Source organism: Triplophysa rosa, linkage group LG19, assembly GCF_024868665.1.
Source record: "Triplophysa rosa linkage group LG19, Trosa_1v2, whole genome shotgun sequence".
In the NCBI taxonomy this organism is placed as follows: Eukaryota; Metazoa; Chordata; class Actinopteri; order Cypriniformes; family Nemacheilidae; genus Triplophysa; species Triplophysa rosa.
Window position 1 is genome coordinate 21,786,703 of NC_079908.1, and position 12,918 is coordinate 21,799,620.

The 12,918-nt window shown below is 41.1% G+C and overlaps 1 protein-coding gene across 1 annotated transcript in view; it reads left to right on the forward strand.

Moving 5' to 3' along the window:
* The window catches only part of LOC130570317 (vimentin), a 22,394-nt gene extending 9,582 nt beyond the window's left edge, over positions 1-12,812 (forward strand). Inside the window, exons 4-7 of the mRNA XM_057360570.1 lie at positions 5,547-5,657; positions 8,683-9,881; positions 9,975-10,643; positions 10,728-12,812. Coding sequence (XP_057216553.1) covers positions 9,416-9,881; positions 9,975-10,643; positions 10,728-10,804 — 1,212 coding nt within the window. The 5' untranslated portion in view covers positions 5,547-5,657; positions 8,683-9,415 and the 3' untranslated portion in view covers positions 10,805-12,812. The remainder of the gene's footprint in view (positions 1-5,546; positions 5,658-8,682; positions 9,882-9,974; positions 10,644-10,727) is intronic.
* Positions 12,813-12,918: the final 106 nt, after the last annotated feature.

Sequence of the window (12,918 nt, forward strand, 5' to 3'; positions counted from 1 at the left end):
GAGAGAGAGTAGAGATGAGTGAGAGAGAGAGAGACAGAGAGAGAGAGAGAGACAGAGAGAGAGAGAGAGACAGAGAGAGAGACTAGAGAGAGAGAGAGAGAGAGAGAGAGAGAGAGAGAGAGAGAGAGAGAGAGAGAGAGAGAGAGAGAGAGAGAGAGAGAGAGAGAGAGAGAGAGAGAGAGAGAGAGAGAGAGAGAGAGAGAGAGAGAGAGAGAGAGAGAAAGAGAGAGAGAGAGAGAGCAGTCTTAAGTAGCACGGGAACATTTTTAGTAAAAGACAAAAATACATTGTGTGGGTCAAAATTATCGATTTTTCTTTTATGCCAAAAATCATTAGGATATTAAGTAAAGATCATGTTCCATGAAGATATTTTGTAAATTTCCTACCTTAAATATATAAAAACTTTATTTTTGTGAGTGGATGGTCTGCCACAGTGCCCCTGATTAACAACTTCAAAGGCAATTTTCTCAATATTTTGATTTTTTTGCGCTCTCAGATTCCAGAGTTTTAAACGGTTGTATCTCAGCCAGATATTGTTGTATTCTAACAACTCATACATCAATAGGAAGCTTATTCATTCATCTTTCAGATTACAAAATCTCAATTTCGAAAAATTGACCCATAAGACTGGTTTTGTTGTCCAGGGTCACATATGAAAAGTCACTGTGTTTTAAATAAATCTCTCTGTAAATGACTGACACATCATACCATAGCCAGCAACAGACATTATATCAACTCAACATGAATATGAGACATAGATTCATTATCTGTGTGTGTGCGTAGCGCTTCAGATTCTTATAGAGCAGAACACGTCTCATGAGAAGAAGATCTGTGTGTATGAATGTGGCCAGACAGGAATGATTCTTCTACACAAACACGAGTTTTCACTCACGTTTTATGCACTATTGTTTTTTAAAATGTCTCCTCTCTCTCTTTAAGGTGTGACCCTATAGCAGGCATCGTCAACTGTCGGACCGCGGGAAGGATCCGGACCTTTGCTTCGTTTCATCCGGACCGCGACACATTTAAAATTTTGACTCTTTCAGTTGTTTAAATTGAGCCGCGCGTCTACACAACGGAGAATCACATCACGCGTACTCTCAGGAACAGTTATGTAATTGATCTTTTATCACAGGATATATCCTGTGACATCTTTTAGCTATAAACGCGCTTCATTTGAACCCTTTCCGCTCCGCGTGCGCTGCTTTTCTCCCGCCAAAGACGCGCCGCATGAAGAGCAGCAGACACGTGATTATTTTAACAACTCTAGTGCAGACACGCAGAGCAGATAAATGGAGACAACAGTAAACAAAATGCAGCAATATTAAAGTATTTGTTTCTGTCAGTCTGTTTACTGTTTGCTATATGTCTTCAACCTTTCAACCAGATTTGCGATATTTTATGAACGTTTTTATCTAGCCTACATTTATCATTAGCATTATTGATCAGCATGTAAACATTTGTGTCCCTGTGAAAACCCAGGCTAACGTCTCATAAACGAATTAATTATTAAATACTTTGACAAACATCAAAGATTAATTTCAAGCATTAACTAAATTTTTAATCTTTGAAATGACTAGAATTCAGTCAATATTGAAGATATTGTATTTTCACAGAATATTCTGTAGGATGATTTTATGTAGAAAACAGTAAAAAGACTCGCTGGGTTTTCACCAGCAGGATCACATTTTGTTCTAACTGGGAATTTAAAGATATAAGTAGTCCTGCTATGAAAGGCATGGAAAGGCTAATTTAGTAAGTAACTTTGTTTTCTGTTTATGATTTAATTATTACATTAAATTTGTTGTTTGTAGCTTTTTTGTTTACAAATATTAATGATCAGACTTAAGAGGGCATTCCCCTAAAGCCACAGAGCCTAGAATACATACATACTGTGGATATCAAAATATAAAATAAATGGCCTGATAAAAGATCATACCTTATATATACTGTGTATATATATATATCCAAGTGGGCTAAATTGATTAAATATTATTTTTTTGTTATTTAAAAAAACATATTGTCCGGACCTCCGTTTGGAAGAAAGTATAAAGACTGGACCTCTTGGAACTTTAATTGAATACCCCTGCCCTATAGGGTCAGAAGAGGTCGTGGTGATGTTGGGTTCTATAGGGTCTATAGGGTGTTGAGTTCTATAGGGACAGGTGAGGTCGTGTGAATATGTAAATGTGAACAGAAAACTGCATCATTTGCTGTCATCATGGAAAATCTGTCGCAGGTTGACATGCGTGTGAAAGAAAGAGAGAGTCGTGACACCTGTCAGACGAGACTGGCTTGTTTGTGTTTGTGTGTGTGTGTGTGTCAAGTCTTTATAATTTAGCACTTTTTACAATTTTAGTCCCCATGAGTTGGTGTGCGTTCAGGTTTAGGTCCACACTAACATATAAAAACATGAACACACACGCACATGCATAAAACTCCACACGCACAGAGCACAATATACACACATACTGACACACGCAAGCACACACACACACACAGAGCATGGTTATGAGCACACATTTTAGATAAATGAGAGAGAAACACCGGTCAAATATTATACGGACTATAAATTCCTCTATGTAATAATAAATAAATTAAGCCGAATGTTACATTTAAAGTGATATTAATAAATACGAAAATTGTACATTCTAAAGCTGATGTCAGCAGCCCCCCGGTCAGGCGAACGGTGCACAACAGTATGCAAAATCTCCAATGGAGAAAAAAACCTCGGGAGAACCCAGACTCAACCAGAGGAACCAGTTCTCCTCTGACACCACTGCTGCATCTCAAGCTTGACAGTGCTTGCACAATTAGGCTAAAGAAAAAGAAAATAATCACAGTAAAAAGGTAGATAATAGGTTTAAGATCATTGATAATCTAGCAGTTGACATTTTGTAGTAAGGACTTGTCGGGTCGCCGCTTCCCATTCTCCGCTCTACCATCAGGTCAGGCCATGAACTGCATCCTGCTCGCTGTGGTAACCTTGGAACAATGAGACAAGACTGGCTGAGAGTAGAGTACTGTTCTGCACTCTTTGATGCAACAAGTACATCAGTTGTGTTTTTGGTTCCGGTTGATCTAACTAATGCAGCCTAAACCCTCAGAAGATTTATATTATGGAAGAGTAGTGTATGCAAGATTAAAAAGATGCGTCTTTAGTCTAGATTTAAACTGACAGAGTGTGTCTGCCTCCCGGACAGTGCAGGGAAGACTATTCCAAAGTTTAGGCGCTAGATAGGAAAAGGATCTACCACCTGCACTTGATTTTGAAATTCTAGGTATTACCAACTGACAGGACGCCTGAGAGCGTAATGCACGTGAAGGACTGTAATACAAAAGGAGTTCATTCAAGTACTGAGGAGCTAAACCATGTAAGGCTTTATAGGTAATAAGCAAGATTTTAAAGTTAACGCGATGCTTTATAGGTAACCAGTGCAAGGTTGACAGAACCGGGCTAATATGTTCATACTTTTTTGTACGTGTAAGAACTCGAGCTGCCGCGTTTTGGACCAGATTGGAGTTTTTGTAATAAGCCTGCAGGGCAACCACCTAACAGTGCATTACAGTAATCTAGTCTTGATGTCATGAATGCATGAATTAACTTCTCTGCATCTGATAGTGAAGTGACATAGTTTTGCAGTGATTTAAAGGTCAGTGTGTAATTTTTTGGAGATCTATTGACAGAAATGCAATATAATATACATACTATGTGTTCAGAGGTGTATAAAGAGCTTACACAATGAAGCGTTATGTTTTTATTACCTTAGAATGAGCTATTTCTTCTACATACACCGCGGGTCCCCTTGCATGAATTCGCCATGTTCTGTCAGCCGTCGTAGTGTTTGGAGACGGGAGGGGTGGAGTGAGCGGTTGGTTGAATTTCCGCAATCTTCCACTGACGTGATCCTTAAGATGGAAAAACGCAATTTTACAGGTGTTGGCGACGTGGCTCTCAAATGACAGATTACTATCGAATAGAACGCCAAGATTCTTTGCTGACGACGAGGGTTTTATGGAACATCCGTCAATAGTTAAACAGTATTCTTGGTTGTTACTTATAGCAGTTTTCGGTCCAATAAGTAACACTTCCGTTTTGTCCGAGTTCAGTAATAAAAAGTTGTTACTCATCCAGTTTTTTATATCGACTATGCATTCCATTATTCGATGGAACTGCTGTGTTTCATGAGCTCGTCGCTTGTAGGTGTGTGTGTGTGTGTGCTTGGTGTTTGTGTGTGTGTGTGCGTGCGTGCTTGCGTGCCGTGCGTTGCGGTGTGTGTGCGTGTGCGTGTGCCGTGGTGTGTGTGTGTGTGTGTGTGTGTGTGTGTGTGTGTGTGTGTGTGTGTGTGCATTCATATCATTTGGCACCCAAACACAATATCAGAATCATTCATTCAAAAGCTGCACAGCTCAATATTATGTGAAATGATTTACATTCCGCTGATATAGTTTATAAAGTTATTATATTCATGGTAACTTTATATATGTGACTTCATTGTTCTGAAGGATTCAGATGTCAACAGATGTTTTTGAAGAGTGTATCTCTGCAGAATCTTCTGGCACAATGCAAGAGTGTTGTCATGGTATCGTATGCGGTTGCTTTTTATCTGAGTAAAAACAAATAAATGATTGATAAATGATTTTGATGTGTAAGATCAGAAATAATGTAATACGAGAAACGATGATGTCTGGCCTGATAAATAAATTTTCAATCTGAGCTCATCTGAAGTGATAAATCATTTATTCATCATTAAAGTCACTTTGATTTATTGATATTTTATTGAATAGCAGGATTATTATTAATGGCGGATTAAAGCCGCGGAGATCGAGCTGGGTGCTTCATTAATGCTCGTGAATATTTCAAAGCTTGAATAAATTAACATTTTGTGTAATGTTAAAATGAGCTGAAGTAATAACATCAGAGCGAGTGTCTTTTAATGATTGAGGCAGGTGCTGAACTGCTGGAATGTGTGTGTGTGTGTGTGTGTGTGTGTGTATTCATGTTTGTATATCCCGGTGGGGACCTAAACCTGAATGCACACAACTCATGAGGACTCGTGTCACTGTGGGGACCAAAATTGAGGTCCTCATGGGCAAAAAAGCTAATAAATTGTACAGAACAATATTTTTAAAAAATCTAAAAATGCTAGAACAGGAGATTTAGGCTGAAATGATATTTTTCTATAAAGAAAAGGAAGTCTGTTGCGAGAATTCCTTAGATTTTCATGTCAATAATTATCATTTTTGTAATACCAAAAAATATTTAAACTTCACGGATCACATCCATACATCACATCAATTTATTCTGATTTTGTTAATAACCGTTAAGCGTTTTTTTTGCATTACAGTCGTGAGAATCTAAAAACTAAGTTAATGACCCAGAAGTTGCGTTGCTGTCTAGATATGAAGTATGACTTATTTGGGAAATATGGTTGACATGTTTCTTCATGTGTGTTTGTTACGTTTGATTTATCCGTTTTTTTACAGATGGTCAGATGTTTGTCAGTGTCTTCTCTTTTAGTGATGTTAATCATCTGTTTGTTCAGAACTTCAGGTGTTCTGGGATGCAGCACACATGCACAAACATCTGGACAAAACTACCCACAAACCCCTGCGTGACCCTCAAACCCAACAGCTGCAGGAGCTTCGTGGCACAGGTACGTGATTTCGAGATTGACTGAGAATGTTTGAATGCAGAAATAAGATCAAAAGCCCTCACATTCTCATCACGTGTTCAGAAATCATTCAAATGCATAAATGGTAGCATTAGTTTATAATCATTATAATTGTGTGTGTGTGAAGTGGAAAATGACAGGATTATGTAACAGATCAATCTGCGCCGCTGTCCAATCAAACTCGAGCTCTTTACAACCATTGTAGGCTTTTATGGGCACGTTTCCGGCCAAACACTGGAGTATTGTCATGGCGACGGGCGCGCGCAGGTGTGGCGCACTTACCTGCTCATCAGAGGTTTTCCGCGAGCACGGCCTCTGGTCGCCTTAGCAACCGCATACCTGACAAACAAGACTTTGATAGACACATTCCTCAGGATCTCCCGGGAAAGAAACACTTTGTTTTTTGTGTTGCCGTGGTGACTGTGAGCAGGTGCACGCGTGGCTGATATCGACCCCGCCCCTACATGACGCACGTGTAAACCGCCACGAGGAACTCACGGAACGAGTCTTCTTTTGTCTGCTGTGATAGTGGGGACTCCGGAAGGGAGGAGCAGGGAAAGCCCTGAGTGTGTGTGCGCGTGCTTGCGTGCGCTTCAGTATCACAATGTGGCTATTTGTTCACATGTCCCACAATGTGTGCATGTCATCATTTCAGACTTCTTGCTTGAAACATGAGCCTGTGTGACGTTTACAAAACAATGACAGTCACAGTGGTTTGTAAAGTTTGTGACGTGACGCGATGAGATGAGAGATTCACGTCATCATTCTGAAGCTTCTTCACACAATCTCACGTCCATCTAGAATTAAGGAGGTATCGTATACAATTCTGCATAGAATTGATCTTGTTAAGCGTGTTTTAGAAAGGTTTAAACTTGACATTTCATATATCTGTGAATTTTGTGGGATGGAAAAAGAAACTATTTTACATCTGTTTTACCATTGTATCTATGCATGATTACTTTGGAAAGACTTGGAAAATGATGTAAATAGAAAATTGGGAAGTATGGTGGAAATTAGTGTTATTTAGAAAATGATAATCTACAAAGTAATGAACAATACATTATACAGTTATTTATTATATTAGGTAAATATCATATACATAAAACAAAGTGGGCCTCATGTAAACCAAACATTTCACATCTTATCAATGATTTTAAAATATATGTCATGACATTGGAACAAATGGATAACCAAAAAGCTCTGAAAACATGTACATCTCTGGCAATGTGATGTAGCACTGTTGTATTGTATCTGTGGCAATAAATACATAAATCTCACTTCCATCACAGAAACTCAAGAAATGTGACGTTTCCTTTTATTCATGCATTTATTTTATTAGTCAAACGTCATCCTGCACTTTTGAATACATTTAAATAAAACGTTTAAATAAATGTAAATGTTTTTGTAGTCAGGTTAGGTAGCATAACACACATGTCCTCCTGTGATGCTAAAAGTGTTTCGGGGCTGAATTTATGTGATTAAATGTAATGGCATTATAGCAAATAACAAACAATATTCATCTAGAACTGGCCAAAGATCTATGAAACATTCCAGTTGGCCTTCAGTGAGATGTGTCGCGTGTGAGATCATTTGTCAGTGAATATTGTTCTAGTCGTTGTGTGTCCAGAACTAAAAGCATTCAGAGCTCACATGTGACAGATATGATGATGATGATGATTTAAATATGAAAACATGATTTTACATGCATTGATTCATATCATCGCACAGATCTGATCTGATTTGATCCTTCAGTCTCATCACTTCAGCACAAAACTTCAGGACGTTTATAAAAAATAAACTGTAAGAAATCAAAATAAATAGCGACTTCTTTCTGTCTGCTATCTGACAAATGAGCTGATGATTGTGTGTGTTATCAGATGTGTTAGTAAACGCTGCTGCTCACTGATGTCATTTATTATTGTTAATTCTCATTAAGAGTCAAAGAATCACAATGAACCCATAAATAAAATATATTTCTACATGCAAAAAAAAACATGATGAGAAACCCAAATCACTTCTTTCCCAAATTTTCTTGTAGCCTACATAATTAATGCGTCACAAATGTTTAACAGACTGATCATATAATGTGAAGGGTGACATCATCATATCAGCTGAACGTGTGTTTCAAGTCCAGCTTTACTGATAGAAGAGAGATGAGTAAAACTATCACAGGCTCTTCAGATGTTTGTGTGGGATCTTTGCGCCCTCTAGTGGCATAAAAAAACCTCAACGCTCCAAATGACTGAAACACTTCCTTCTGTTTTATTAAACACACAGACAGTTTCTTGAAAGTGTCCTGTGTGAATGTCAGCGGTCTTCAGATCAGATTATATCACCATTCAGTCAACATTTAGACACGTTCCTCAGGTTGAATGTGAACTGACGTGTCAAAATTCACCCATTTCAACTATAATCTAACATCATGTTTTAATATATGACCCAAGAAAGTTTTTCAGGACATTCAATTATTTGTAACTTTTTTAAGCAAAAACATTGTATTTAAAAAAAATGTATAAAGCAAATGTATGTGTACATATGAGGAGTTCATGAGCAAAAAGAAATAAATCCGTTTTGTTATTGTGCATTTCAATTAATATCAATCAAACTGCAGCTGGTTTGTTTTGATTAAGTTATCATAACTAAAAAAAATACATCTCACTTATGCAATAAAACATGATTTTTGAATAGATTTTTAAAAACTTCGTTTTGTTTTTGCAAATAAATTCTTTATATATATATAGACTGCAACTTTATCACAAAACAAAAAAAATAAACAATAGAGAATCATTTTCTCAGTAGTCAGTACTTCAACAGGCACGTGATGAAAATGACATCATGACACAAACCTTCAGAGTCAAATCTTTACCATGAGCTGTGATGTCAGAAAACAACAACAACAACAAAAACATTCAAACCCATTTAAATTTAACTTTTAAAACATCAACAAACATCATGAAATATTTGCATTTGAATATTGACTGAATAAAAGTGTATTTCTTTTCTCCAGCACTACAGACAACATCACCAGAATTCTGACACAACACACTGAACTCGTCTGCTCTGAATACATCACAGTCAACATCAAACAAAAGAAAAACAAGGGTCACACGTATAAATGTCTGTTATAGGCCCGAACTTTAAACAAGGAATTCAATGACATCACTGTTCTGCGAGTACATATAATGATACATCATCAGTCCAGATAAACAGATGAATCACACACATGACGATGAAACGCAACATCAGGAGACGTGCTGCATGTGAAACTGATGTTCAGTGACTCAAACCTTCATGTTTTGGAGAAGAGTGTGTTCCAGCATTGATGATGTCACAGTGTCTTCAGCTCCTCACCTCGCTGATAATGAGCACAGATTCTGAAGAATCACACTCCAAAGTGATCAAACTGACACAACTCCGCTTACACCCCAAACTCAATTACAAGACTGGAATGGAAACAATGATGAAGCGTCAGAGAGTTCCAGAGACGATGCTGCTGCTGATGGAAAACAGGCGGCACACATTGAAAAGGGTCAGTATGTGACACTGAAGTGCGAGAGCCGCTCGACCTCATGACAATGAGACTCCAGCTAATGAGACGCTTCAGCGTCATGATCCACATTTAAAACATGTCAAGACCCTGCAGGACTTTCAAGGAGCCCTGCAAGATTCTTCGCTGGCCCATATAAACCCCGCTCCTAACTCGCTCCACAGTCGGCAAACCCAACCCGGACGACACAGACATGAGAGGTTCATCGTATTCCCAGAAGACCCTGAGCGTCAGCGGATCCAGCAGGATGAGGGTCCAGAGCCCGTCGCCCTCTCGATGCCGCGGGTCGTCGTACAGCCGCGGCCGGGCCGGATTCCAGAGTCAGGCCGTGGAAGTCGCTACGGAGATCCATCAGCATCACGCCAATGAGAAAGAGGAGATGCAGGAGCTGAACGTGCGCTTCGCCGGCTACATCGAGAAGGTCCAGGCGCTGGAGCAGAGAAACGCCGTCCTGAGAGCTGAGCTGGAGAGCCTGCAGGGCCGATTTAAGGGAGGTCCCGCTGGACTCGGGGAGGAATACGAGCAGAAGTTTAAAGAGATGAAAGATCTCATCGAAGCTCTAACGGCAGAGAAGGGAGCGGCTGACATCGAGAGAGGATACATCGAGGAGGAGGTGGAGGTCTGGAGACTGAAGCTGGAGGAAGAGCTGGCCCTCAGAGGTGAGACTGAGCAAAAACATTGAACAAGGTTCCATTTAAAGAGAAAAACATCTCAAGTTTGTAACCAACTGATTCTCTGTTGCTGAATTTCAGAGGAGGCGGAAATCATCCTGCGCGAGTTCCGCCAGGACGTGGACAACGCCACGCTACAGAAGGCTGACCTGGAGAAACGCATCGAGCAGCTCGTGGCCGAGATCGAGTTCCTGAAAAAGCTCCACGACGAGGAAGTGGCCGACCTCCTCCGACAGATCGAGGAGTCTAAGGTAACGGTGGAGCTGGACTCGGACAGACCCGACCTGGCCGCCTACCTGCGCAACATGCGCGCCGAGATCGAGGCCGTGGCCGCCCGCAACGTCCAAGAAGCCGAGAAGTGGTACAAGGGCAAGTTCGACACCCTGAAGGAGCAAGCCGGCAAACATGAGAACCAGATGAAGACCATGAAGGAGGAGATCACCACCTTCCACAACCAAGTGTCAGACCTGCAGAACCAGATCGACGGTCTGAGAGCGTGCAACGGGGCGCTGGAACAGCAGCTGGAGGACATGGAAGTGGCTCATCTGGATAAGGCGGTGGGTCTGGAGGGCGTCATCGCTCAGCTGGAGACCCAGTTGTGCGAGACCAAAGCAGAAATGGGCAAATACATGTCCGACTACCAGGAGCTGCTTCACGTCAAACTGAGGCTGGACGCCGAGATCGCCACCTACAGGAAACTTCTGGAAGGAGAAGAGCGACGACTGGGAATCTCTGCTGACGGAGTGGCAGGTAAAATAAGACGTGAGCCGATGTGAACTAGCATTCGTTGTGTTTATTTGAATTTGACGGCTTCGTTTTTCCTTCTCCATCCAGAAGCCGTGACGGAAGCCAGAACCATGTCCGTGTCTCGTACTGTAGAGACGCACACAGCTATTCAAGGATCCCTCTGAGGATTGAAGACACGACTCGTCCCGCTAATCTAAAGTTAACCGGCCGTCTGACAGAAAACTACACTCTTAAAAAGAAACCGTTCTTCACACTATAGACACATGTTGAGGTCTCAGAAAACCTTTCAGTCATGTTTCTGATATTTTTGTAGTCTGAAGAACTTTTGGCCGCCCTGAAGAAAACTTGTCTCTTTCTGGAACCGCACGGCCTGACAACGAGCATTTATTTTTAAGAGTGTACGTACGCTAAATGTGTGTGACCAAAAATATGTTTGCAAGTACTAAATAAAGCTTGATTTCAGCCCACGTCGTGTGTCTCTGTGTGAGAGTTCTGACAGTCTGAACTGTTGCTGGTTTTGGTGTCTTTAACGTTACTGTAAAAGCGAACCAGGGGCGTCGCTAGACCCCTTTTACTGGGGCACGTGCCACAGTATAAATCTCAAGTTTAAGTTTTAACAATTTACTTTATTTGTGTATTCATTTACATTGATATCCATCAAACAACTGATCTAAATGCAATGTTAGTAACTCAATTCACACTTTTAAAAGCGACGCGGTCGCGCACTTTAATCAAAAACACAAACTTGGCGGCGACTCGTGCCGTACCTTTGTGCGCGCGTGTCTGCGTTTCCTTGCAACAACTGCAGCTGCGTACGCAGACGAGCAGAGGTGACGACATGCGCCTGAGGTAGGCTATAACGAAACTAATTACGTTTCTAAATAATATCGATTATCAAGACTTGATCAACAAACTACTGTACAACCCCAGCCAGTCAGGTATCAGAACATTAGAGGAAAAAGTCTCGTTTGGGAAAACCTTTGTTTTGATATAAATGCTCTTCATTTTAGTTTCATTGGTTTCTTGCATTGTAAATTCTTGAAAAGATGCAATTATTCTTTGTTATCATTTTGTAATGAAGAAGAATGCAAATATGCAAGAAAAAAGATCTCTGCTTTCGTTATTTCCATGCAGTGGAATGCCATTTACGCCTTAAACCCAAGCGGTGAAAGCAACACGGAAGTGACTAAAACTGGAATTGATCGACAGGCCGCTAGAGGCCGGCTCCACACAAGAGCAGAATCTCATTAAGTGAAAGTGACCTATTAGTCAGATATGGTGACCCATACCCGAAATGTGACCTCTGCATTTAACCCATCCAGAGAGTAGTGACCACACGCACACAAGTGGTGACCACACGTACCCCCGGAGCAGTGGGCAGCTATCACTGCAGCGCCCGGGGAGCAAGTCTGTCTCTCTAACCATTAGGCCACGACTGCCCATTGAGCCCCATGTTAAATGGCCAACTTTACAGCACAAAAAATATTTCTATATATTCTATCTATAGGTCTATAGAGGTAATTTTGCCATTTTTTGTGCAGTTTCAGGTAATTTACATCAACAGTAAGCGTTTAAATGTCAACCGCCAATAGGTCGAGCTTGGCGGGCGTGGCTTGTTTCAGCAACCAGGCACATCAGCTCCACCCACGTCCTGCCTCTTTGCCCATTTTCGATTATCCGGGAGTGACGCGCGATGCCAAGATGGCGACGACCAGCTCTGCCTACTTAAGGGCCTCAGACAGAACGCGTCGTTTGTTGCGAGACGCGCCTCTTTTGAATTGTTTTCAGTTGGCAGGGCGCGGCCGCCTCGCGTTTTAGGCGGAGCGCTCTGAGCGCCCGAAGTTGAAAAAAGTCAACTCAGCGCTTGACGTCATGTGCGCTTTTTTCCATTGTCCAATCGAATGAGTGGAGAGGCGGGGCTTCCCTCGTGGCAACGGAAGTTTACAGATGCTCGGAACGCCTGGAGACATGGAGGAGAAACTTGTTGTGGCTGTTTCGGGTTACCTAGCAACATACAAAAAACGCTGCGCGCTGCTCTTTTCTACTCTTCGCAAACCTACGGGTGACGTCACGGACACTACGTCCATATTTTATACAGTCTGTGCTTAAATCATGTTAATAATGTTGATGTTAAGTGCGTTTAAGATACTTGAATATTTCGAGCAGGCTTTCAAGACAAAAGTGGGAAAATGAACGTGGGCCTGTGCCCCAGTAGAGCTTCAGTTCTAGCAACGCCGAGTCAAACAATTATCACTCAGAGAAAGAATCATCACACCAA